This window comes from Oryx dammah, unplaced genomic scaffold (assembly GCF_014754425.2).
Source record: "Oryx dammah isolate SB20612 unplaced genomic scaffold, SCBI_Odam_1.1 HiC_scaffold_2, whole genome shotgun sequence".
Taxonomy (NCBI): domain Eukaryota; kingdom Metazoa; phylum Chordata; class Mammalia; order Artiodactyla; family Bovidae; genus Oryx; species Oryx dammah.
Window position 1 is genome coordinate 69035446 of NW_024070186.1, and position 27683 is coordinate 69063128.

The window sequence follows — 27683 nt, forward strand, 5'->3', positions numbered from 1 at the left end:
ATCACGGGTGAATGAAGGGGTTTGTATTTCTATGGGACTAGAAGGACTGAATGTGGATTGATGGTTCTAGCTTGTAGTGATTATTTGAGTCCAAGGTGTGTTGTTGACATTCTCTGTAGTTATTTGCAAGTTTCTAAAGGAACAGACACCAGAATTGTTAAGCTGTTGACTCAAGTATTTTAAATAAGATAGAATACTCCCACCTCACCTCCCTGTCTGGCAGGCAAAGCTTTTCATATTTTGAGTTTTGTCAACTTTCTCACAAAGTTTACCTGTGTACACCCTAGATTTCCACTTACCTGTGTACACTCTAAGCTGCTGTTAAACACAGATTATTTCTCCAGGATGTCTAGAACGAGACATATCTCAAATAAACTTTCCAGAGTTTTGATATCTAATATCCAAAGCTATAGTGTAATTTTTAAACATTATTATTCCTCAAAAGCATATAAATGGCTAAACACTATTAAAACCTAGGTGTTACCAACAAGTCCTGTTTTGTCACTGTTATCAGGGTTTATGTGGCCCGATGTGTATCATAAACCCTGTTGCTCTGACAGCACTGACAGCTGTTTACAACCTGATGGTATAAAAAAGAGGTAAATGTTTAAAATCTGGTTTAGAGTAACTCCGTTCTTTAGGTGTCAGATAAACAAACTTTGATATACATCTTGACTTTGGTACCTTTGTTTATGTTATTCTTGGCTCACAATTCTTTCCCCTCTCAATTTTTCCATCCTTCAAAAAGCCGTTTCGGTACCATCAAGCTCATCTTTATCACCACTTCCTCCTTTATAGATCATTTCTTAATTTTAGTTGGATGTTCATAGCATTTATGGCACATACTTTTTATTGTTTATTATGATAAGTGTGTCTTACATTAATTTACTTAGCCTAAATCTTTAAGAAGATTTGAGGTAGATTTTTAAATATACTATCATATCTAGCAGTATCTTATGTCCTGCATGTAGTAGAAACAGATAAATATTTGTTCAATTGAATTTCAGTAAAGACCCATGAGAGAAGCAGGAAAACCTTAACTTTTGCTTTCTTATATTTTAATTTTGTCATCTCTGGAAGTTTAATGTTCAGAGTGCTTTGGGATCTTTTATCTCTGTGGGTATTCTGGGTGTTCTCACTGTTGTTAAATGGTTCAAACTTTTAGATTCAAATAAGGTTTCACGTATAAATATAGAAATAAAGTAGCTTTAAAAGTGAACATACTGTTGGGTATTGGATGTTTTTCAGGAAAAACAGTTTTTTCACAAGGTAAATGAGAGACTTTCCAAGCCTAATATTTTTATCCTGAATAATCGTTGGGATGCCTCTGCATCAGAGCCAGAATATATGGACGATGTAAGTTACATGTTTTTCCCTCAAGTTTTGAAATATAGTAATGTACATTGGTATCTGAGAAAACAATACACATCATAGAGTAGAACATCATAAGCAGCTATTCTCTTACTTGAGAAAAGAGTATAATTGTACAAAACCTGAAGTGGATATGTGCTAAGTAGACAGAATATTAAGCTACTTTGAAATAAAGTTGTATTATGACAGTACTGTCAAATCATTTTAGATCTTGAAACATCCTTTTTAATTCTCTATTTAAGTATAACATAACAGAAAAGTGTACAAATCATTGGTGTCCAGCTCAGTGAATTTTACAAATTTAATACCTTTGTAAGGGTCCAGGTCAAGAAGCAGAACATTCCAGCACCCCAGTATCCTGCATTTCTAGCCTCTACCCTCCAACCAAAGGATAACCACTTGTGTCTCTGATAGCCTAAATTAATTTGGGGGGTTGTTCAACTTTGTGTAATGGAACCACGTAGTATCCACTTCTGTATCAGGTTTCTTTTGTTCAGCATTAAATGTGTGACGTATATCCATTCTGTTGTGCATAGATGAAGTACATTCTTATTGTGGTATAGTGTTTCATCCTATGAATAACAGTTGATCTCTTCATTCTGCTAGTGATGGGCATTTGGGTAAATTTCCTTCTTTTAGCTATTACGAATAATGCTGCTAGGCATATTCTTGTGTGTGTCTTTTTGTTGCACACTGGTGTATCTTTCTCTTGTATCTATACCAGTGGTTCTCGCTGTGAGGGGTTGTGTGCTACTGGCATCTAGTGGGGAGAAGCTTGCAATGCTGTTAAACAACCTGTAACAGAGGATAGCTCTTGCCCCCAGACCAGATTTATCCAACTCACAGTGTCAGTAACACAGGAATCAGTAACCATGGGTATAGACTGAGGAGTAGAATTCCTGGATTATAGCTAAAGAAAATGCTATTTTGATAAATGCAGCCCAAGAGCTTTTTGAAGTGCTCATATAGGTTTACATTTCCATCACCACATTGAGAGTGTTGCATTGCCAGTGCTTGGTATTTTTTGCTTTTAGTTTCTCATTTTAGTCATGCTGGTGGTTTTAGAAACTTTTTAGAAAGGATGAAGAATCTGGCATTTAGTGTACAAGTAATATTTAATTTGCTTGATGGTATTTCTGATTTTAATAGTAGTATGTATTTATTATTTTTTTAAGAAAACTTATGGAGAATTATTTGGCAGTCCAGTGGTTAGAATTCCATGCTTCCATTGCAGGGTACATGGGTTCAATCCTTGGTTAGGGAACTAAGATCCCACAAGCCACATGGCCTGATCAAAAACAAACAAACAAAAAAACTTTAGAAAATACATTAAAAAAATAAAATTTATACTGTCCCATCACTATTCACATGTAAGATTATTTGCTTTCATTCTTCCCCTGACCCCCCCAAAATTGAAATTTTGCTTAATGTGAAACCTTATATCCTATTATTAACTCGTTTTATAATCATACTCTTTCAAATCAAGCTCTCATTTAATCATCAGAGAATCAGAAGATAGCACCCACAAATTGTTCTTCTCCATGCCTCTTTAATTTTATTAAGTCTTAACATGGAGGTCTCTTAGCATAGCCATAATGTTAAACGCTGGTACTAAACCCTAACTAACTTCTAATCCTTATTCCTAATTTAGATACCCAAGTGCTAATCTTAAACTTAATGTCACAGCTCTAATCCATAGCTAATGTATTCTCCCAAATTTTAATTCCCAGTGTTTTTTGGAAAAAAAATATACCATTTATGCTCTGATTGCAAAGTAAAACTAACTTCATTATAGCAAATTTATTGCAGCACTTATTTTCTAATTTTAAAGGTATTAATAGCTTCATTGTAGAAAATTTAGAAAATAAAATCCTAAGGAAGAAATTAAATTGCCGCCCATTTTAGTGAGTGTTGCCTGTATGCCACGTATTAATTATATAAATATGTATACACATCATATATCCTTAATACAGAATTAAGAACCTTTCCCTGTGCCATTAAGTACTAGTATTTGTCTACAATATATTTCTTAACGGTTGTGTAGTATTTGATGGTCCGTCAGAATTTTAAATTAAGTATTCAAGGAAGAATCAATAAGAGGAAGATTTCCTATCAGCAAGTATCAGACTTCATTTATTAGAATTTTTGGATTAATTTGTTAATTATAAGGCAAAACTAACAAAACATTGTAAAGCAGCTATAGTCCAGTTTTTTTTAAAGTAGTTGAAAAAAAATAAAGTTATAAAAAAAGTATAAGCCAACTGTTACTACATAGTATAGTAATCAGTTCAGTTCAGTTCAGTCGCTCAGTCGTGTCTGTCTCTTTGTGACCCCATGAACCGCAGCATGCCAGGCCTCCCTGTCCATCACCAACTCCTGGAGTCCACCCAAAACCATGTCCATTGTGTCGGTGATGCCATCCTTAATATCACTATAAATGGAGTTTAGTATAGGCCTATAACTCATATTTGTTTAGTTATTAGAATTCTTTTAATACTCTTTTTTTTTGTTAGGTACGCAGACAGCATATGGAAAGATGCCTCCATTTTTTGGTGGAGGAGCTCAGAGTTGTGGATCCTTTAGAAGCACGCAATCGTATCTTTTTTGTTTCTGCAAAGGAAGTTCTTAGTGCTAGAAAGCAGAAAGCACAGGGGATGCCAGAAGGTGGTATGTATCCATTATAGATTTCCTTTTGAAATATAAATATAGATTATAAAAGTAGCATGCAAATATCTTATCTTGTTATACACTAGGTTTTAAACCTCTTCACCTAAATATTACAGGTGGGGCACTTGCAGAAGGATTTCAGGCAAGATTACAAGAGTTTCAGAATTTTGAACAAATCTTTGAGGTAGGAATTTTGTGAATGTATTGACTAATATAAAACTGTAGCGTTGGTTGGAAAGTGAGCATAATCTTCTGTTTTCATTACCTGTCCTTGTTAATAACCTTTGGTGTTATTTAGTGTAGTTTCTGACAGAACAAGTGAAGCAAGGAAAGTCTGAAGAAAGAAGGTCCCTGCAAAATGGATGATCTGTAAGAATGGAGAATTAAAGATTGTAATTTCTTATTCTTTTTTTAAAATGTATTTGTATCTAAATGAGACATATTTTTTAATATTGTGTTGTGTGATGAATATAATACTCTATATTCAGTAGTTAGGGACAAGATTAAAGAAATGTAATTGCTGTTGGAATGGGTAATAGAGCAAAATGAAGATCTTTTTTCTTTTGATAGAACATAGTTAACACCATTTGACAAAAGTTAATTACATTTCTCAACTGTATTGCCACCTGTTAATTCTCCACGTTTTATGCCAAATGTGCTGAACGAAACAAACAGATGCAAAAATAATTAAGATACAGGTCCTATACTTTAGGGGAATCTAAGCCACTGAGGTGCAGGAATAACTAATGTGTGTGCCAGTGGAGAGAAGATCCTGTTATATTTTGGCATAGGTGTTTTATTCAGAGACCTTAAAACATCCTAGATTGACTGAAAAATACTTTAGCTGTTAATCTTCTTGGCTCTCATTTAGCTCTATCTAGTCTTATTTATTAGATTACATATCTCCTCACCCCCGAGATGAACACAAATACTCAGAACTGAAAAAACTTCCATCTGTAATTCTTCCTTATAAGTAGTAACTGTTATAATACTAAGGACATAAATATTGAATGTACTTGGCAGAATTTTTTAAATTAATCATTTGCTCACTATCCCCTACTTTTAATTTGGTGAGAAAAAAAAGACCATTAGGTAGACAAAGACAAAATGTTTAAGACAGCGTACTCTCTGTTCCCTTGGTAAGGTGTTTCTGATTCTTCAGAGGTCCTTGGAATATCAACAGGTGTTCTGTCAAGTTAAGCTGTAGGATACATGATATCCCAGTTAATTAAAGATCATTTTTATATTCTTGCCCTTTTCTTGCACAAGAGATTCAATCCTCTACCCACTGTTATCAGGAACAGTCATTTCATCCATGGGAAAAATATTGGGGAGAGTATCTTTTGTTGTTTCCCTCATCTTTTCTTATTTATTGAGCTTTTCTTTCCTTGTCTGTATGTGTTTATCTTTGATTTCTCCTTCCAAATCATGTACTGTTCAGTTATACACTCATACCTCTTTCATATTGGTTCCTAGTACAGCTTTTGCTTTCCCAGAATATCTCTTTGAAGAGGTGGGAATGAGAAGAATAAAAGATGTGCTGTAGAGCACTGGTTCCCAAACCTGGCTGGTGATGAGAAACACACAAGGTACTTTAGAGACCTGCAGGCTCCTGACCTATCCCAGAGACTTAATCCAGTAGGGCTAGGACGGACCTAGGAATCTCTTCAAGGTTTAAAGCTCCCCAAGTGATTGCAATAATCAGGAAGAGTTGGGAACTGTTCTTTCTAATGTTTTTAGAAGAAACTTGGTATTTCACTTTTTTATTTTAGAAGTTCTTTTGAGAATCTAAAAATTATGTTTGGAAAAAACTATTTATGAGCAAGAACTTTTCCATGAAGTTGTAGAGAATGTTAGGCTTTAGAGTTTGAAATTTTTGTTTAAAGCTATGATAGATATAAAATGAGAATTAGCTAAAAGTGATTTGAATTTACCTAAAGAAATAGTCATATGGGCCAACAATTTTGTCTTGATGCCCAAACCTTTTTTTGGTAATTACATTGACAGCTCTTTTCAACTGTTTGCCAAAGCTCAAATTTGTTACTTTTAAAATTAATTTTGATAATTTATGATTTCTTATAAATTGATACATTGCTGAGAATTTATAATTTAGTATAAAATTATTTATTTAAAATTTTTTGTGTTCCGTTTCTATATCTGTCTATGTACCTATATATAGATATATCATTAGATGAAGTATATGAGATATATATATTTTAATCTTAATTGAGATTTGTCAATGATTTTATTGCTTTGCTGTATCCTCTAAAGATTAATTGAATAATTTATCAGTTTATAAATAGCGTTTTTTGGTTGTTAGTCATTCAGTTCAACTAATGTTTACAGAAAGTTTTTTTTCTGCTTTGATTATAAAAGTGGAATGAATTTGTCTGTGAGTGTAGCATTGGATGTCTTCCATGGCTTTCAGTATCCAGATTTCGTTGTTGATTAATTTTTAATTATAGTTTTTGGCATTTCCTACTCAATACAGGAGTTATTAAAATTCAGGTATTTTGATTCTTCCCACATGACTTTTCTTGATTTTTTTTTTTAACGTTATGATGACAACATGTGGCCTTAAATGCCCATTTTCTGTTTTCAGAATTGACTTCTGTTTGTGTGTGTGTATCTTACAATTTTTGTGAAAAGAAAAACTGTACCAAGTTCATCATTTTATCAAACAATCTGATCTTTACCATAGAACTCTTGAGATTCATTTGATTTAGAAGAAGCTGAAAGGTATATGGTATCTTGGTGTTCTTTCTTGCACTTCTTCTGTCAGTTTAAAATATTTCCAAGTAACATGTTTGGAATGGTAAATAGCATGTTATTGGGTATTTGGGGTCTTTTATCAAGGGGACTTGACAAATTTGTTTTATGTTTTAATTACGCATAAATATTAATATTTATAAATTTGTAACTACGTATGACTAGTTGTAAGCTGTTTTCATTGGATGTAAATAGAAAATCAGAAGATCTTAACTGAAATGTGATTATTGTTTTGCTTCTAATCTTTAATAAGTTTTCAAGCAGCCTCTAGTGTATTCTGACAAGATGGAATTTAAATCATCTGGTGTGGTATTTTAAACTTCACCTTATGAAAGCAGAGTTCCTGATGAAATAAGTCTGGGTACTATTTGCAGGCTATATGTGACCTCCATGGAGATTCATAAGTATGTTAGTATATACAGGACTCTGAGAAATGGTTCAGTAAAGAAGCTTTATTTAAATTAGCATTTCCTGTACTTCATTTGGAATAGAGTATTCCTTTTGTAGTTGACTTTTGATCTTTTTCTAATCAGTGAGAACAACAGTGTGGCATACTTTTTAATTAGAAAACAATTGCCTGTTTTCTTCTTCCTACATATTCACTACTGTATATTTTTGAATCAAGGAATAACTTGTAATAACTTGGAGATTTTTCCTTTTTGTCTAGTCTAGCTCTAATACTGTGCTGTTATCTACAAATTTGGGGTCTTCATTGCTGATATCTAGATCTGCTTCATCGAGGAACATAAAATTTCTTTTAACTTTTTTTCTTTTAAAACTATTCTTATTCTTTTATTATAGTTTTCTAAAGGTTAATTTGGCAATTAATGAGACACTTATTTAAAGTAAAATCAAAGCTTTGTTTTGGTCATTAAAAAATAAGCAGTTGATGTTATGGTTGATATTATGTAGTTTTGGTAGCTTTTGCTCTGGCATGTACAAAACAGTAATACTCTTAACTTCCTAACACTAATCTTTTCAAGGTTAATGATAATTGAGAAACTTATAAATGAGCTTGATGATGAGCAAAAATGAGACTATGCTTTGAAAAAAAGTAGTGGGCTCTGAGTTAAGGAAACTGTTAGCTAAATGAATTATCCTCATGTACCCTGGAGCTAAAGAAATGAATCTGTTTTGTTTTCTATACACTCCAGTATTCTGGCCTGGAGAATTCCATGGACTGTATAGTCCATGGGTCGCAGAGTCGGACATGACTGAGTGCTTTCACTTTCTGTAAAGTGAAGTGAACAAAATAATCATTTTAGAAATGTAAAGGCTTAATACAGATTATAAATAGGACATTGATTAAATGTATACCAATGATTTCAAGGTAACGAATAACAGTGCTAGGGTACTGACTACCTTTAAAACTTGAAAGCTATTTATTTTGATAAAGGATAGTATTACTTTAGGAAGTAATTATCACAGTTTGTACCAGTTTTATATTAAGCTCAAGAAAATAAATTCATGGAAATAGTAGAGAGTTGGAAGGTATATCCTTTTAAAAATTTATTGTAAAAAATAAACATGATGTTCTATAGAACATCTGTTTTGAGTATTGATGTTGTAACCCAGATGAGTGTTTCTTGATTGTTTGAAGACCAGCTAGCATTTCTCTGTAGATACTTGAAGTTGTTTTCAGATGTTAATGTCAGTATAGAATTAGACTTTCTGTGAAATAAAAGTGAAAGGGCAATTTTAATTTAACAATTTTGCAAAGATTTAAGTGATGAATCACACTAAATGTTTTAAATAACAAGCAGTATGCACACATACTGAAATTGAAACAATTTCACAAAAGAAACATCCATGATCATATGTGACGCGTTTTGTTGTATTAGTCTGTGTGTAAAAAATACTCGTCATGAATCACTGATTTGTAGAACTGTTAGTAAGTTAAGAGTGCAATTAACTTGAAAGTAAAACATGAGATAGTGTATCATTCTGACCTGTATGCACATGCTATATTGTCCCATGACAATAATGGCATTATCTTAGAAATAGCTATAGATATTTTCTATAAACAAGTTAAAATACTACGTTGTGTACTGTTAAAAGAGTACTTTTCAGTTTGTTCAGGATTTAATCTGTAGAAGTTCTTTTATGAATTTTATATGGCATCATTCGACTAATTTTTTTCAATGTAGAATTCTGGTTCCATGGCTTAAGAACTTTATGAGGTTATCAATTACAAATTTGAGAAAGATCAAGATAGATGAACTAGAAATAGATTAAAGGTGATCCAAGTAAAATTAGTAATCTAATAGGAAATCTTTTTTAACATTGAAAATAGTACCCTTTTTAATTTGTTTTTGAAGATAGTATAGTCAAAGATCCATTGCACATTACTGTGTAAAATTACACAAAGCTATGAACTTGCTGTTAAAGCTTTTTTACTTTTGAATCCTTTTTTTAACCTTTATAACTTTAAGTTGTGTTTATGTTTCATTTATTTTCTTTCCTTGTGTTTGTTTTGGTTAATGTTATGAACAGCAAGTTTTTGTGTTTAAATTCCTGAAAATGTTTGGATGGAATTACAGTAATGTGTTATGGCTTGGGCCCCTCGCAGGAGTGTATCTCGCAGTCAGCAGTGAAAACAAAGTTTGAACAGCACACTATCAGAGCTAAACAGATACTAGAAACTGTGAAAAACATAATGGATTCAATAAACGTGGCAGCAGCAGAGAAAAGGTATGAATTCATTTTATTGCAAAATAAAAATTATTTTTGTGTCAATATGAAGAGACTGATCTAAAATTTTTATTATTACTGAATACCTTTCACACTAACATCAGCCTAATAGGTTTAGCTGATGCCTACTTGCATGTTTTCTAATGAATATTTGAAACTGTTAAGCATTTTTTTTTTTACAACCTTGAACACATTATTTACATTCTCAGTATTACATTCTCAGAATACGATCTCAGTATTCTTGTGTATGAGTTGTGAGTTTTAAATGACTTGAAAATAGCTTTAAAGCAGTAGAAGAACCATTTCTTTAAACAGAATTTTTCAAAGTTCAAAGCAGGTGACTTTTTTTTTTTACATTCAACCTATCACTCATCTTTTATTTACTCATATGTTAAAATCTGGAAATCACTCTTTGATGCCAGTTGTGGTTTTATATCAGCTGGTAAACAATCAAGGTGGTACTACCTGCCAGCCAGAAGGTGAATTTGGTAAGCATTACTCCATATGTCCTACTGTAGTACAGTATTTTATTTCATTTATTGCCTGATAACGATGAAAATGAATACAGGAACCAGCACTATTCAAAACTTGGTACACTTGAAACTAAGATCACGATGTTACTAGATGTTACAAGCATAATGATGTTAGGCCTCAACTGAACCTTTAAGTGGACTTAAGCCAATCAATGGAAAGATATAAAGCATCTAAGATTAAATCCAAGATGATATAAAATTGGTAATTTTAAATGTATTTGATCTTGCTGAGAAGTAAACTCCACTCATATCTAGGTCTGTTGCCTAATTTTGGCATTTTTGCAGGATGCATTATGTATAAAATTAGAGAATTTGCAGCATAATAAACAAAAGGGTCAGAACCCAGAGTCTGATCGCTGCTGTGTCACAGTGTTTCTGTATATTGAACTCAGTTGCTGTATTATGGTAGCCAAAGTATTGGTCCACTGGATTGACCTTAATTTTTATAAAAATAAACCTGGCACAAAAAACAGATGTGAATTGAGGATGGTTTGTAACTCTTTTAGCTAAAGATATTTAAAAAAAGAATCTCAGGCTTCTGTTTTCCTGTATCATCCAAGGGTTAACAGATTTAGCAAATAGTAAATATTCTAGGCTTTGTGGGCCATACTGTCTATTTTGCAGCTACTCAGTTCTTCAGTTTAGAGCAAAAGCAGCCAATTACACCCAGTAGGTACATGAGTGCATGTGATTGTATTCCAAGGAAACTAACAAAAACTAGCAGCTGGCTGGATTGAACTTGCAGGGTGCTTCATTAAGTAGACTCAATAATGAGTTAGTTCTGTTTTGAATATTTGTATCTGTGAAATGGTTGGAGATTTAGAATCCTTATTAATACTTTGTGGGATTCAGGTACCATAGGAGCAGAGAGAGAGCAGTTTCTATCCAGTCATCTGTAAAACATTTTATGAGTGAAATGTTATTTGAATCCCTTTTAGATGTTGAAATACAAGGTGTTTTTTTTTTTCTTATATCATGCTAACAGATGGTTCAATATATGTGAGTGTCTCCTTAATTTCTTTAGAACTTAAATGTATCCTGAATATTAATTACTCTTCATACTATAATAGGGTTTATTCAATAGAAGAGAGGGAAGACCAAATTGATAGACTGGACTTTATCCGAAACCAGATGAACCTTTTAACACTGGATGTTAAAAAAAAAATCAGGGAGGTTACAGAGGAGGTTGCAAATAAGGTGGGTAACGTTAGCTTTGTGATAATATCTGGGAATGAAAATACTTTTGATAGTGCTAAAAATATTATCCATCTGTTACTTTAAAAGAATATTAAGTTTTTTCAATTTGATTTTTTTGAGTAGTCAGTCATCTTGTTTAAATTTTCTAATTCTGATTTTTTTGTATTTCCAGGTTTCATGTGCAATGACAGATGAAATTTGTCGACTCTCTGTTTTGGTTGATGAATTTTGTTCTGAGTTTCATCCTACTCCAAGTGTATTGAAAGTATATAAAAATGTAAGTTACATTGTTGTTAAATGTTATTCAGATACAGTTTACTTATCTTACTGAGTCTTACTCCACTCTTTAGTGATTTGGCCATTTTAGTGTCTTCATGGCAATCAGTACAGGATTAAACTGTTAGATCTCCTGTACATTCTTATAATAAATGTAAATTATAAAATACACAAGAAAATTATCCACTTCAAAAGAATAAAGTCATTTTAGTGTTTACTACTTTTTTAGCATTTCTATAAAGTCTGTATATGTTCTAGAGAAGAAAATAATGTGGACACTTACTACCACTGTTAACAGGAGTTAAATAAGCACATAGAAGACGGGATGGGAAGAAATTTGGCTGATCGGTGCACCAGTGAAGTCAACGCATCAATGCTTCAATCCCAGCAAGAAATTATTGGTAATATTTATGTCTGCAAGTTCATATGTAGTTTTTTCTCTTTTTTTCAATGATAAAAGATTTATTATAATATCTTTTATATATCTTATAAAATGTAAAACATTATTTACTGTTGTTAACCAAAGTATCATAATTTGGTTCTTTCTAGAAAATTTGAAGCCATTACTTCCAGCTGGTATTCAGAATAAACTACATACACTGGTTCCTTGCAAGAAATTTGATCTTAGCTATGACCTAAATTGCCACAAGTTATGTTCAGATTTTCAAGAGGATATTGTATTTCGTTTTTCTCTGGGCTGGTCTTCTCTTGTCCATCGTTTCTTGGGCCCTACAAATGCTCAGCGGGTGCTTCTAGGATTATCAGAGCCTATCTTTCAGGTATCTATCTCTATATAAATATTTTTTGGTAGGCTTTTTAAAAAAAAAATTTTCTATTTGAGTAGGCTTTTTGTTAGGTGGTTATTGCTATACTGTACAGGTATGTATCTGATTCTACCAGTTGAGAGTCTCTTTTTATTTCATCTGTGTGATTTTCTGTGTAGAACTACCTGTGTCAGCTTTGCTTATTTGTATGGTAATATTTATGATATAGAGCCATTTTAGAATTAGGTATACTACTATATTTAAGGGAAAGCCAACCCCTAAATTTTCATTCAATACTGTTGTAGGTTACTCTGCATTCACTTTTGATACTCTTATTTTGTAAATTCTCTAATCTTAATCATTTAAAAAAAACTTTTTTGAATTTATCAACTCAGTAATTTTTCAGGAAAATTACAGGGTTTTAAAACCATTGCCACAATCCAGTTTTAGAACATTTCTGTCACCCCCGAGGGTATGCTTGTGCCCATTTGCAGTCAGGCTCCATTTCCACCACCAGCCCTACTGCTAGTCAGGTTTCTCTAGCTATTCTTTTTGCTCTTCCTGGACATTTCCTATGAATGGAATCATACAAAATGTGACTGGCTACTTTCACTTAGCGTAATGTTTTCAAGATTTGTCATCATACTATATGAATGTTGTAGCATGTATCAGTATTCAGCATTTCTTCTGTATCGCTGAATAGTATTCCACCATGGCTGTCACACATTTTATTTATCCATTCATCAACTGATGGACATTTGAGTTGCTTCTACTTTTTGGCTATTATGAATAATGGTGTTATAAATACCCATATACTGTTTTTATATGGCATGTGTTTTCATTTCTCTTGAGTATTTAGGAATGAAATTGCTGAGCCATATGGTAACTCCATGTTTAACTTTCTGAGGAACTGCCAAACTGTTTTCCAAAGCAGATGCACTGTTTTACATTCCCACCAGCAATATATTAACATTCTGTTTCTCCACATTCTAATCAAGGCTTTTTTTTCTGGCAGATACAAAGTTGTATCTCATTGTATTGATAGTTTTGATTTGTATTTCCCTAATGACTGATGATTTTGAACATCATTTCATATGCTTATTCTTGTATTTCTTTTTGTAACATGTCTATTCAAATTTTTTGCTCATTTTTATTTTTATTTTTTTTTTTTTTTTATTTTTTAAATTTATTTATTTATTTTTAATTTTTACTTTACAATTCTGTATTGGTTTTGGCATAGATTGACATGCTCATTTTTAAATTAGGTTATTTGACTTCTTACTGACTTTTAAGAGTCCTTTACATATATTCCAGATATAAGTCTTTATCAGATACATGATTTCAAAATATTTATGTTTTTCTAGTCTATAGCTTGCCTTTTAATTTTCTTATGGTATGTTTTAAAGTGTAAAGGTTTTTTTATTTTGTTATGCTTTCATTTTTTATTTTTATTTATTTATTATTTTTGGCTGCATGGCTTGTGGGATCTTAGTTCCCTGACCATAGGTTGAACCCAAGCCCTTGGCAGTGAAAGCGTGAAGTCCTAACTACTGAACCACAAGGAAATTCTCACGTTTTTAATTTTGAAGCCCAATATTTTTTTAAAAGACTGTGTTTTTGGTGTGAAAAAAATTTTATATGCAGTTTTCATTTCTCTTGAGACTTGAGGGCCTATTGTTATAGATAGACTCATTGTATATTATAAAAATCTATTCTTTATGGTTTCAGACCATTTTTATTTTCTTCATGTATTTATGGTAAACTCATTAATTGGAGTCATTCTTTTTGTAGTTTTACTGCTATAATTTTAAAAGAGAATATAACAGAATTTTGTAAATGATTATTCCATGTATAGCTGTTTAATTGAATTAATTCTTTACCCCTCAACCTTATCAGCTCCCCAGATCTTTAGCTTCTACTCCCACTGCTCCTTCCAACCCAGCAACGCCAGATAATGCATCACAGGAAGAACTCATGGTTACCCTAATAACAACATTAGCCTCTCTTACATCTAGAACGTCTATGGGCGTCATCGTTGTTGGAGGAGTGGTAAGAAAACAGTACCTCTTTTTTTTTGGTGTGATTAAAATTGAAATTTTTGCAAAGCTACCTGCTAGATCAGGAAAAGAAAGGTATGTTTACTTCTGTTTCCAGGTTCTATAAGATGATATGAAAAGTTGTAGGTTAAAATTATTGAACTGAGTTTCATGGATCTAATCTTTAAAATTTTTTTAATATTTATTATTTGTTTTTAAATTTTTTTAAATTGGAGGATAATTGCTTTACAATGTTGTGTTGGTTTCTGTCACACAACAATGTGAATCAGCCATAATATACATATATCCCCTCCCTCCTAAGCCTCCCTCCCACCACCCTAAATATTTATTTTTATATTAAAATATAGTTGACATATAAAATTGTATTAGTTTGAGGTGTACCACAGGATTTAATGTATGTATGTATTGTGAAATGATTATCACAACATATATTTTTAAGTAATATTTCCATCACAGCACACAAAGAAACAATACTTATGCATTGGAATAACAGTGATCCAGAGCCCTTATCTAGCCTTTTCCAAATACCAAAGAGATCACCTTAAAGTATTAAATGTTATTTTTTGTAGTAGTTCTTACATGTTAAAAAATTTTTTTATGTCATTAACAGCATAGGTTTACTTGTTTTCCTTTTTTTAAATTGACATGTAGCTTGATTTACAATATTGTGTTTTAGATGTACAGCAAAGTGATTGTTTACACACATTACACACGTATATATATAGCTTTTTTCAGATTCTTTTATAGGTTATTATAAAATATTGAGTATAGTTCTCTGTGCTATAAGTAGGTACTTGTTGGCTACTTTTGTTTCTTTTTTGGCCTCACTGCATGGTATGTGGGATCACAGTTCTGTGTGTGTGTGTGTGTGTGTGTGTGTACCTAGTCATGTCTGCCTCTGCAACCACATGAACCACAAGGTTCCTCTATCTGTGGAATATTCCAGGCAAAAATACTGGGATGGTTGCCGTTTCCTACACCAGGGGTTCTTCCTGACCCAGGGATCAAATGTGTGTCTCCTGCATTGGCAGGCGGATTCTTTTACCACTGCACCACCTGGGAAGTCCCCATAGTTCCCTGACCAGGGATCAAACCTGCATCCCCTGCAGTGGAAGTGCAGAACCTTAACCACTTGACTGCCAGGGAAGTCTATTTTATATATAGTTTGTTTTGATTTTTTAAGCTTTTGACCAAAAAAAATTAACATCCCTTTTTGAGATACATTGAATCAACTTACCAAATACTTGGCAGGTTATAAAAGTTCTTGCCTGCTATTTCTGTGCTGCTCCTTTTTCAGCTTGATTTTCAGTAATTTCATATTATCTTATAGAAAAGGAAGATAACGTTTTTTAAAAATGGATCTAACTCAAGGATCTGTACAGAGCCAAAGCATTTTCTTAAATGCCTTTGAGTAGTCTCCCTAGTAGTGTCTTTCTTTCTCAAAGTAAGCTGTGAATTTATCTTACAGATTTGGAAAACTGTAGGTTGGAAACTCATATCTGTTTCATTAAGTATGTATGGAGCTTTGTATCTTTATGAAAGGCTCACTTGGACCACCCGTGCCAAGGAAAGAGCCTTTAAACAGCAATTTGTGAATTATGCAACTGAAAAACTACAAATGATTGTTAGCTTCACAAGTGCAAACTGCAGCCATCAAGTACAACAGTAAGTTGAAAGATTCATCTGTGTTTTTGTTTTAAAGCTTTATTGAAGTATGACATACATGCAGAAATGCATGAATAAGAGTACAACTCAAATAATTAGCACAACGTGGACATATTTTATAATTGCCACCAAAATGGAAAAAATAGAATGATCAAACAGTGGGCTCAAGATAAATGCATGGTGGTGAATGTAATTTGTTTTTACTATTACAGCCCAGATTTATAGGCGTGATTTTTTTAAAAAACCCAAGAGAATTTTATTATAATAATAAACACCTTGGTCCTCTGAGTTTCTTTTATGTATCTCAAATATTTATTGTTAATTTAGTAAAAATACATAGGACCCCAGTCAAATCGATGCATAATATTCTGTATTAGGGTGCTACTGACAGCTGAATTAGAAAGTTTTCTGAGCTAAAGATAATTGCAATTTAGTAGAAGAAGCAACATGTACATAATTATTTTTTAAAAAGATGGAAAATGATAGGTAATGAGAGCTTCATAATGTGAGGCTCTAGAATCTTAAAGCATAAAGGACAGTGGATCAGTAAAGGTTTCCTGGAAGAGAGGTAGCCTGATGAGATTTGAATGTGCAGAATAGAAAGAGGGAGACAGAGAAAAGAGCCCAAACTAAAGGCAAGAAGTCGGGGAGAAAAGGAATATGTTCAGAAACATGAGATAATTTCAGTGTGGCAGATGTGTACATAAGGGGAGTCCATTGGAGTATAAGCCTAACAATAGGACAGGTTTGGATAATCAGGAATCTTGGGAGTGACATCATTAATATTAAGCTCTAAAACCGGTAACTTGGCAGTGTTACAGTGTGTAAAGTGGTTTAGACTCAGGAGACAAAAACTGCCAGAAGATTGAACTGTTTCAGACACAAGATCAAATCCTGTAATAACCTATTTAGAGCTGTAGGGAACAGAAACAACGAGGTCACAGAATTGAGACCAGTGATTTAGTCCATTCATTTCCCAAATATTTATTGAGCTCCTATTTTATTTAATGGTGTTAATTTTGATTTATTTATATTAATGAGGATGATGTAGACCTCCAAAAGAAATCAGTTGAGGTTCACATTTCATAAAAACAGAATGAAGCTTTCCATTCATCATTATCAAACATTAATCACCTACCATGTGACAATAACTATAGCTAGAAGTTACGGTAAATTAAAAGTTGTATTCTTTTTTACATGACTTTACACTTTAACAGAGGCAACTTCAAATAATTATTCCAGTTACATAAAATAATACTAGCCAAATATTAATGTAGTAAAATGTTAAAATAGATGCTTCATTTGTCTAATCTTGGTGTTTGGTCAGATGAGGAGAGATGGGAGAGGGAAAAGACCATGGGAAAGATGAAGATGGGCAAGAGAACAGGAGAACAGTTGCAGAGAAAAACAAGTCAGTCAATCAAAGTCCAGTGGTACACACCTACTAGGCATTTGCTCCCAATAGCAAATACACAATATTTGCCAAAGTTCACATATTAACTGGCACACAAATACACCCTTTGACACAAATACACCAAATAAACGTTGCTATAAAGTATTTTTGACTAAGTCACAGAAGTTCATGAAATTTCCTTTCCTGTTTCCAGTAATTTATTCTTATTGGTAGGGGATGAGAGTAAGGCTTAATATGTTTCTGAAGAAATATACCCAACCTTTGCCTTTTTATAGCTTATTCACATTCACAACAAAATGGCAGAGTAGTTACTACCTGTTGAGCATTTGTCTTGAGGCCAGATGAAATCAAGCCCACAGTCATATTAAGTTTACAAGTACCATACACTCTACCCTCCCTCATACCATTCTTAGCAATGTTCTTTGATACCTTATGTCTTAGGGATTTTTTAATCTTGTGACTTTTTTAATGTAAGCTTTAAATTAAAGCTTATTCATTTTAAAAAGACATTCATGACTGCTGATAAAATTGTTTTTTATTTTAAGGGAAATGGCAACCACTTTTGCTCGCCTGTGCCAACAAGTTGATATTACACAAAGTCATCTAGAAGAAGAAATTGCTAGGTTATCCAAAGAAATAGATCAACTGGAGAAAATACAAAACAATTCAAAGCTCTTAAGGTATTTGAACTTTTTCTTCTCAGTAATATGAACATTTACTGGTCTCATTACCAAAATACAATTATGTAAAATTGCTAGCAAATTTATGTTAAAATTTTTGGCTTTCTGCATTGGCTTAATTATAATTTTCCATATTTAATTCCATATGTTTTATAATTTCAGTGAAAACTAATTTCAACAGCAAAAAAATATGAATTAAAGGAATTTTTTAGATCCAGACTTAGAGCCCTGTGTTAAGCTATATTTGTCCTTTCTTAGCGCAGTTCTGTTATTAAAATTATGAGTTTTCAGTCCTATGTATCCAAGATTCATAACTTCTCATCTCAGTGGGGACTCTTAGGTATACTTAAATTTGAAGCAGCAGAAGTAAACAAGATATCCTAATATAAAGTGGAATTATGGTTTTAATATGATTTGCCATGGATTCTTTGGACCCTAAATAAGTTCTGCTTTGGGGAGTCAAGACCAGAAGTATTAGCACAAGGTCTATACTTCTTGACAGTTCTTAACTTGCTGTGCATTAGCTCGCTCAACTACAAGTCTGGGAGAATCACTAAGCATCATTTCATTTCTGCTACTGCTTACCAGGGCACATGCTACATATAGCTGCCTGTATAAAAACAGTTTGCAATGTCTGCAAATTGGAGAGGCTGTCCTTGTGACCTGAATTTTGGAACACAAATATCTGTCCATGGTGTCTCGGTCTGATCAGCAGTTACATTCTCATCGCGTTTCTGTTCCAGAGTCTCTGAAAATGTGACTGCCCAACATCCTTACAGACAGACACACACACACACAGAATCCATCCATACATGGTATTTCAGTCTGATCACCAGTCACATTCTCATTGCGTTTCTGTTCCAGAGTTTCTGAAAACGTGACTGCCTGTGACTTAGACCCCAGCATCCTTTCTCACACACACACACACACACACACCACCTGCCACCCAAGTGAATTTCGTGTGATCCATTGCTCCTATTTTAAATTAGATCATCCCAAATACAGCCTTTCAAATTTGGTGAAACAGTATCCAATAGAAAACAATTTTTAACTGAGGTATGTTTTTATTTTTTCATCTTGCTATAGTTAAAAAAAAAAACCTGATAGATTATTGGTACTTATGTATCTCAGGAGCATTTTCTGAAGAAATATACAGTGGAGTTCACATGCACATTTAAATTATATGACCTTGACAATATCCGCTTAGCAACATAAAAAACAAGACCAAGAAGGAAAGAGAGAGACTCATTTAAGTATGTGTATACACCATGGCACATTATGAGAATGGGAGACACAAACCTGTTTCTTTTTATGGGCATTTGGTTTCTTTATATACAGTTTTTTAATATTTAAAAATATATTTTTGGCAACTATGGTCCTTTGACATCTGCCAGCTACTGTATGTATACATAAAAGCACTTATTCTATGTTTTATACTTAAAGGGAATTCAGGAACAATTATGTCTTCATGTCACTTAGGATAAATTTCTTTGTAAGGTGGTGTGACTCCACTATCTCTTAAGCTTTTCTTTTTTTTCAATTTTTAAGTTTATTTATTTTTTAATTGAAGGATAATTGCTTTGCAGAATTTTGTTTTCTGTCAAACCTCAACATGAATCAGCCATGGGTATACATATGTGTAGGCTTTTCATTCTTGTTAAAGATTTTATCTCAGTATATCTTTCCTGGCCAGTGGAGTCTGTGTTTATTACTAAGTTATAGTAGCATATATAGTAAATGCTTTTAAGAGTGGATCTGAATTCAGATTAATGTAGCAACAGCTAACTGGTGATTTTTTTTTTTCAAGATTTGGATGGGATGCATTTTTTTCTCATTGACCTTTATGATAATTAATTTTTTTTTTTTTTTAATTAGAAATAAAGCTGTTCAACTTGAAAACCAGCTGGAGAATTTTACTAAGCGGTTTCTACATTCAAGCAGAGAAGAAGAATCTTAACAATAGAGATTGCTTTGGTGATCATCATAGGAGAAAATGGAGTTTGGAAGATTTGGACGGTTATTTTTATGAAGTGATTTTAAGTATGAATTATACTAACTATACCTAAATAGCAAATCCTTGAGTAGATCCCGGTATTGATCTGTCTCAGGGTGTTTGCACTTCTGAAGAGTGTTATGGTGTCTCTATAATTTTGGGTAAAGAAAAATCCTTTGATATGTGAAAATGATGAATTAGTTTAAAGCAAAAGAAACAACTCTGTGACCCCTGAGGGGTGGGGCCTTGCTCTTAATTAGGGCTCTGTTTTTGATTCTGAAAAACTCTGCTTCCTGGCATCCAGGAGTTAGAGAATGCTCCTTTCACTTTCTTTTTCAAAACTAATTTTTGATGCTGACTTTAATGGGAATAATCAGATTTTTGTTTTATAAACTGTATTGCTGTAATCACAAAGGAGTGTGGAATATTCTCGTGTATTATTTATGCAGGTTACAATCACTTTTGCCATCCTGACAGGTATGTAAACCACTAATAAATAATGCTGTTTTTACTCCCTTTTATTCCCACTGAAACTGATGTAAAGCAGTGTATAGGTCTGTTATTAGAAAAAGTCCTTTATGAAAGTATTTGGGTCTAAATAGTTTGCTCATGTTTCTCAAGAAACACGTTCAGCCTCAGCTGTGATTCCAGTAAGGAAAGCTTTCTTTGTTAAGAGTTAAGTTTGAAGTGATAAAAATAGCCAAAGAGATGGAAGATCTGAATTTTGGGTGGCTACAGTCAAAAATGCTCTTCTTCGAAAAGTATTTGCCAAGGATACTTCTGGGTTGTCCCCGACGGTGACTTTTATGTTCATTTAATTGTATGAATTTGACAGGGCATGGTTAAAAATTTTATTTTTTACCTTAATGAAAATGTTTGAGTTAAAATAGTGTGTTTGTTTCTGTGTTAAAAAACTAATAGAAACTTATATGGAAACATGAAAAACTGGTCTAAGGCTTTGCTATGCAAAAATAGTTTTGAGGACCACTGAATCAGCATCACCAGGTGCATGTTAGGAATCCACAGTTCCAGAAGACAGCGCATTTGGCCTGGAGAGCTCATGGTGCTCTTCCGTGGAAGGGATGATGTTTCAGGCTTTTTTCCTCAATACTCAGTACTTTCTCTGTACGTTTAAGTCTCTTGGATGCTGTTCAGGCTTTTCATTACAGGTGCAACACTTTTTCAGGTTATTTTAAGGAGAAAATAAAATTATTTAGGCCATAGAAGCCTTTAATGTTTGTTTATGCAAATAAGATACTAGAATGCAATATTCAAATCCAGATACTCATTTATAGCTAACATTGTGGCTTTATAACCAAAAAATTATACAAGTCACCAAGAAGTGGGACTAAGTAACAGCTGCAACAGAAAAAACTGATGTTTAAGACTGGGTACTGCTAATTAAGGTTACAAGTTGAAGGCCTTAATCTTTATACACCAGTACTTGAACTTCTGAAATAGTACAGTGGTTTGGTATTACCCCATGAGTGCGAAGTACAGTGGCTCTCACAGTTCAGTCCCTCAATCAACAGTATCACTAGTGAAGTTGTAAGAATTACATTCTTGGGGCTCATCTTAGACCTACTGAATCAAATACTAGGTTTGGGGATCAGCAGTTTCTGGTTTAACAAGCCCTGAAGGTGATCCTGATGCATGCCAAAATTTGGGAACTGTGGAATAGTGGTTCTGCTATAGTAAGTTTATACTAAATTTTCCATCAGTAGCTTAAATCCAGTTCTGCCTGATCAAGTTTGAAAATATATGAATGTTGGAAGTGGGACACTAAAATAATGAAGCCCACTTTTATGCTTGGGCTAAGTTCACCTATGACCAAGCCCATGAATGATAAAGAATTGTGATTTATGGCTGATGTTCAAAGTTACTGCACATTTACTTGTCTACTATGTGTGTTTGCAGGATTATTTATAAACTTTGTATAACCTTCAGCTTTTTACAAACCTAGACTTTTTATAATATGCAAGGTGAAAATAAAACTTGTTTGCCTGAAAGTTGATAAATAGAACATTTATACTGGCATTTAGTGAGTTTTAATCTTTTATTTTTGATGATTTTTACGGCAAGCATATAAGCTATCTTGGGGAAACTGGCTCATTTTTATCCTAAGGGAGCTTTAAGGGAAGAATGACTTAAATTCTGCTTTTTAATTAAAATCTGTGGCCTTTTAACAGTAGGCCAGCATAAACAGTACTTACTATAGGATAGGTCATTGGACCTCCAATCTCTTCCTTGCTTCTGGCAGCCCATGCATTTTTCACGATGAGAATGCTTAGATAATGGAATCAGAGCTGAGCATGAACTGCTGGGCTTGGAGTTCTAATTGTGAGACTTAAAAAAGTAATCCTAATAAAAACAATTTAAAACATGCTATGTGAAATCTGGTTAAAAGCACTTTATTGATTACAATATCAATTCACAGCAACATTATTTCACAGAGCTACTATACAAATAAAGGAATGAATTACTGCAAGAATGATTCAAGAACACTGTTAAGTCATGATACAAGTACATAGTTTGGTTTAAAGCTTTTTTCTAAGAGCTTTAATCTAATACATTCACCTTTCCCACAGACTGACAGGTTCAGTTGGCCACAAGTGTAGAAACCACTCTAGGTGAAGAAAAACATTTTAATCAACTTAAAAAATCCATTAGATGTGAATGCCTTTGGATAAGAATATGCAAATGCAAGTGTTCAGATGCTTCTTTGAGAAAACAATAGGATAGAGCACCATTGTGTAAGAGACAGAAAAGGCTTGAATATCTACCAAGTATATCACTGAAGTTCTATTAATTAAAAAATACTGTATGATGTAAGATTTTGTCGGGCACACTTAACATCAATTGAAACTAAAATTTAACCAGTTTTTCCATATGCTGCATTAGTCAACTATTTTATAGGCTCAATAACTGGTTTTAAGAAAAAAGACTTAGGAAATTTTATCAACATGCAAACAAATTTGCTAAACACAAGTTGTACCATCATTCTGATTAATAAATTACTTTTTAAAACAATGCTAGCTTAGACATTCAACTACAGACCATTTTATTGAGTACCTATTATTACCAATACTTTTAAATATAGCACTGAATTTAAGGCAACTTACAATGAACAATGGGAGAAGTAGTGAATACGAAGGGTGCGTCACATTCTATTTAGTCTAATTTAAAACACCAGTATTATCCACTGTGCTACCATTTCTCACAAGATAGTCTGACTGGTGGGCGTTTTCAAAATTCAAATGAGGTAAGAAATAGTTTAAAATTTTGCTTTCCACGATGGCAAAAGGGAAATTAGAAACTGAATATAATAATTTGAAAATGTTTTTAAGCCTAACTCACACCCTAAAGATTTTAGAAAGAATCTATTACTAAAATCATAGGCCCATTTGGGAGATTGTTTTTAATCAGTTTCCATTACATTTAAACACGTCAACAGGTAAGCCACAAGTATTCAACTGTTACAATTTAAACTGTAAGACACTCGCTAATAAGCATAAATTTCCCTGAACATCTTCATTTTTAAAACAGAATGTAATTTATAAATCTAAAACATCAAAGGTGTTGGAGAAAGTTAGTTATATAATATTGGAACAGTATTTTTTTTTTAGCAACTTCAAAAATTTCAGTTTGTCACCTGAAGAAGCCAAGGTTTCTCTTTCAATAGGTTAACTTTAAAATTACTTAACATATTCCAGAAGCACCTACCTCTATTATGTAAAGAGACTAATTTACTATCATCATGCAGTATTAATCAGTTCAGATGAGTCTAAATTAAAACAAGGAGACTGCCTACCAGGTAAGCCCTCTTGCAGAATTAAGAAGTATCTGATACTTAAGTATCTAAGAAGTATCTGATACTTAAGTATCTCTTGAGATATTAAGCCTAAATCTTTGCCTCTCTAAAGATGGAACTCAATATGCTGTTGTAACCATGGTTTCACAACTATAAAAATTTGAGCTAGGGAAGAAACTTTAATATTTAGTTTAAATCTCTAATAGCACAGCTGCCAAAAATGAGGCCAGTCCATCAAAGTGGAGGCAGTGTCCTTGCTGACAGCATGAAGTGCTTTTTTGAGGTTTATGGGTTGATTTGCTGAACACAAGGCCATCACCCCACTTTTAGAAAAGAATATTTGCCTTTAAAATACTGCCATATCTTAACTGTTCTTTATGCAATGATTAAAGAATCTACAAATAAACCCAACTGAGGCACATTAAATGTTTCTTAGGTAAAAAGAAAAAAAATCAGGCACCAGAACTGCAATATTGATGCAAATTCCTTAAAACTACATTTGGCCTTTTTTAAGTTTGGAAAAACTGAGATTCAAGCTGTACTGTGCGTCTATAAAATATATCCATTTCAGGAAGTTTTAAATACACAATCAGATGAACTCAGACTGCAAGTACACAAATTTAGCAAGTGGGACCCATATCACTAGATAACTAAAGTTTTAACCTGTAAGTCAGTTAATATGGTATCACCATTTGGTCATATGTATAATCAGCCATGATAATGGTTAATTTTCAGTAGCCTAGTACATGTTTAATTATGATAACTGCCTTTTAACCACCTACAAAAAGTTTAATATTGTCATTTTTATTAACATGTTTAAGACCACAGAATTCGTACAGTCTGTGCCTCTAAATTATCTTGTTACTAGAATCATTTTCAAACTAGTGGAGATACTCTTCATATATATAAGGCAATTTTGCACATGCTACAAATGCTTGCTTCAATAGGATTTTGGAATAAATTGCTGAACTACATGATAATCCTCACTCCTGTTTTTGGAAATGACTGCCCCTTAAAAATTGTCTTGCCTTATCTCAAAGAGCGGATTTTTGTATCACTTCTTAAATAGTCCACAAACATTAACATCAGAAATTCACAGAAATCCTGTTATATGTATATAAATATACATTCATGCCTGCCATCTACAACAGTCTTTTTTTTTTTTTTTGGTCCTATATCTTAATCTTCCTTTTTCCATTTTATTCTCTTTTTAGTATCCTAAAACAGTTAATTCCTTATGGCTGATGTACTTATTAGCACATCCACAATATTAAAATGGAAATTTACAAGTAAAATTTGGGAGTATTTAGGACGACAGGTGATCAAAAGTTAACAGATCTAGCTCAACAGTAACTGACACAGTCTACTAAGTACAAAACAATGCACCTCTATATTAGAAAAACTCCATGACTTCACTATCAAGCAAGACTTAACAATCTTCTATTGTCAATCATTTAGATTATTTGTAAGAGAAAATTCAAGAGCAAAAGTATCTTTGTTTAAATTCAAGGGGGCTCATTCTAGTAATAAACACATTATATCATTGACAAGCAGAGAAATTGCTTAGTATTTTCCTCTGAGTCCTTTAAGAACTGTTCTTGGAATTTTCTTTTGGCTTTAAAGTGGGAAACACTTTGATCTAGGTATCCTTTGAAGCAAAACCACTTAGAAATCAGTATTTTGTCCTAGTGGGAGGAAATGGTACAGAAGATCAAAAAGCTTGAATGTTTACTTTTTAAATATTTGAAGACACAGAGTTAACATCAATTCAGATTTTATATGAACATTCATAAAGCAACCTTACATTGTAACTATTTGTAACATTTGTTAGATTGTATACTTCTTTCAAAATCATAATGCCATCACACACTATGTGTCCTTCCTAGATACATACTGATGGAAACACTGGGAAAATTTCTTCAGATGCAAAGACAGTCCAAATGTTCATCAGAGTGCACCCTGCAAACTCACCTCTAGAAGATGAAATCAGTAGGAAAGCCTAACTATTTAGAATGCTAAATGTCATTTGATCATATCTAACTTTAAAAAATAAGAACAATTCATGTGATTACTGCTATCTACCTGTTAATATAATATGAGTTTCTTATGTATGTCTCAAATTCCAGAGTGAGATTCCCTGGCCTTTAGATTATGTCCTCTTTAAAGGATTCAACATAAACACTTACTTAAATTGATAAGATGGCAGAGGATGAGACAGAAACTATTGATACTTACACAGACTCCCCTCAACGGTACCTACGTCTGACAGCATTTTTTTTTTTTAACTTTTTGTTTTGTATTGGGGCATAGCCGATTATGTTGTGATAGTTTCAGGCGAACAACGAAGTGGACTCAGCCACACATACATGTATCCATTCTCCCCCAAACTTCCATCCAGGCTGCCACATAACACTGAGCTATAGAGTAGGTCCCTGTTGTCAGCCTTCTTAAACAGTAAGCAACCAGGATCTCTTTCAGATCAAAAAGAAAGCTGGAATTCAAGGAGATATTCTTTAAACATCAATACACACATGTATGGTCTCACTTCCATGTATTACTGTGCCTTGTTCCTCCACTACAGAACACAAAAATGCGATACTTCTATATAAAGTTAAAAATGTAATTCTGAAGAAATGCAAACATACATTCTAACATGATAGGTTGCTGTAATGTGTACATATCTGTCTACACAAAATAAAGAATTAGACAATACAAGCAAGAATTCATCAAGGTTAAATGAGCTCAACTCCTCAGATTAATACACTGGTCCTGACCTCAGCAAGCACCTTTACCTTGTTTTCACCTTTTTTATTTTGTAGTTTACTGAAAGCTTCTTTTTTGTATATAATAATCTCAATAGAAAAATCTTCACCTGCAAATATAAGGTAAATTCTTTTTCACAGCTATAGGCTGTAGTACTGATTTCTCCAGGTATCAGTGGAGAATGGAAAATTTGCATGTGTTGTTAATTCCAGATTCTAAGAAAACTGTCCCAAGACCCTGTTGCCACAGCCATGCCATCATCAGTTACACCTAAACAGCTGACACGGTTGTCATGACCAGCAAGAACACCTGAAAGACAAAAGTTCAGTGAAAAGTTAGCGATGGACAAGTTTTAGGATTAAACAAGTGTATGCAGAAAGATCTTAGATGGGTACTTGTGGGCATGTATATAAAATAAAATTTCTTTGTATTACATGAATTTCTGACATATGCATCAAATTAACTATGCTTTCTTATATTCAAAATCATCTCTTCAAAAACATGTAGACTTTTATGTCACTAATAAGTTCATGATACTTCTGAATTTTGCTAATAATTTTAAATGAAGTTCAATGAACTTTTACCACCAGAACAACAGAAACGTAAGAAGACACCACCAAAAATACCAACATAATTTACTCTATTCCTTTAACCACTAACACTGGAATGTTTCAGTCGTAACTGTGAAACCATCAAACTCATCTAGTTTTAGTTTATTCTGAATATTAAGCTTATCTGATCTTCTGACCACCAGACAGAATAAAATTAAATATTCCCAACTGTTTGGGAGGAAAATGAGATATAAAGATTAAAAAAAAAATTGGACTATATCAAATTCTCAGAATCTTTACTGTTTGAGTTTGCAATATCTCTCACATGTAATTAAGCACCATTTTCACCCAATCTCAGGCACAGAAGTTAATCTTGTATAACTCTTTAATATTATCTGCAGTACCTTCTGTATAGCAATGTTTGGAAAAAGTCAAATTTACCATTATGGGTTGAAGTAACAAAAAATGACCACTGTGACTA

At 33.0% G+C, this 27683-nt stretch overlaps 2 protein-coding genes across 2 annotated transcripts in view; one reads left to right on the forward strand and one right to left on the reverse strand.

Annotated features, from left to right (window-relative positions):
- The window catches only part of MFN1 (mitofusin 1), a 35129-nt gene extending 13043 nt beyond the window's left edge, over window positions 1-22086 (forward strand). The window contains exons 7-18 of the mRNA XM_040251355.1: window positions 1249-1356; window positions 3885-4038; window positions 4155-4222; window positions 9377-9498; window positions 11102-11228; window positions 11401-11505; window positions 11803-11905; window positions 12054-12283; window positions 14165-14317; window positions 15794-15990; window positions 17950-18084; window positions 19960-22086. Coding sequence (XP_040107289.1) covers window positions 1249-1356; window positions 3885-4038; window positions 4155-4222; window positions 9377-9498; window positions 11102-11228; window positions 11401-11505; window positions 11803-11905; window positions 12054-12283; window positions 14165-14317; window positions 15794-15990; window positions 17950-18084; window positions 19960-20041 — 1584 coding nt within the window. The 3' untranslated portion in view covers window positions 20042-22086. The remainder of the gene's footprint in view (window positions 1-1248; window positions 1357-3884; window positions 4039-4154; window positions 4223-9376; window positions 9499-11101; window positions 11229-11400; window positions 11506-11802; window positions 11906-12053; window positions 12284-14164; window positions 14318-15793; window positions 15991-17949; window positions 18085-19959) is intronic.
- GNB4 (G protein subunit beta 4) overlaps window positions 20472-27683 on the reverse strand; it is a 74028-nt gene continuing 66816 nt past the window's right edge. Inside the window, exon 10 of the mRNA XM_040251365.1 lies at window positions 20472-26960. Within this exon, the coding sequence (XP_040107299.1) occupies window positions 26854-26960 (107 nt within the window). The 3' untranslated portion in view covers window positions 20472-26853. The remainder of the gene's footprint in view (window positions 26961-27683) is intronic.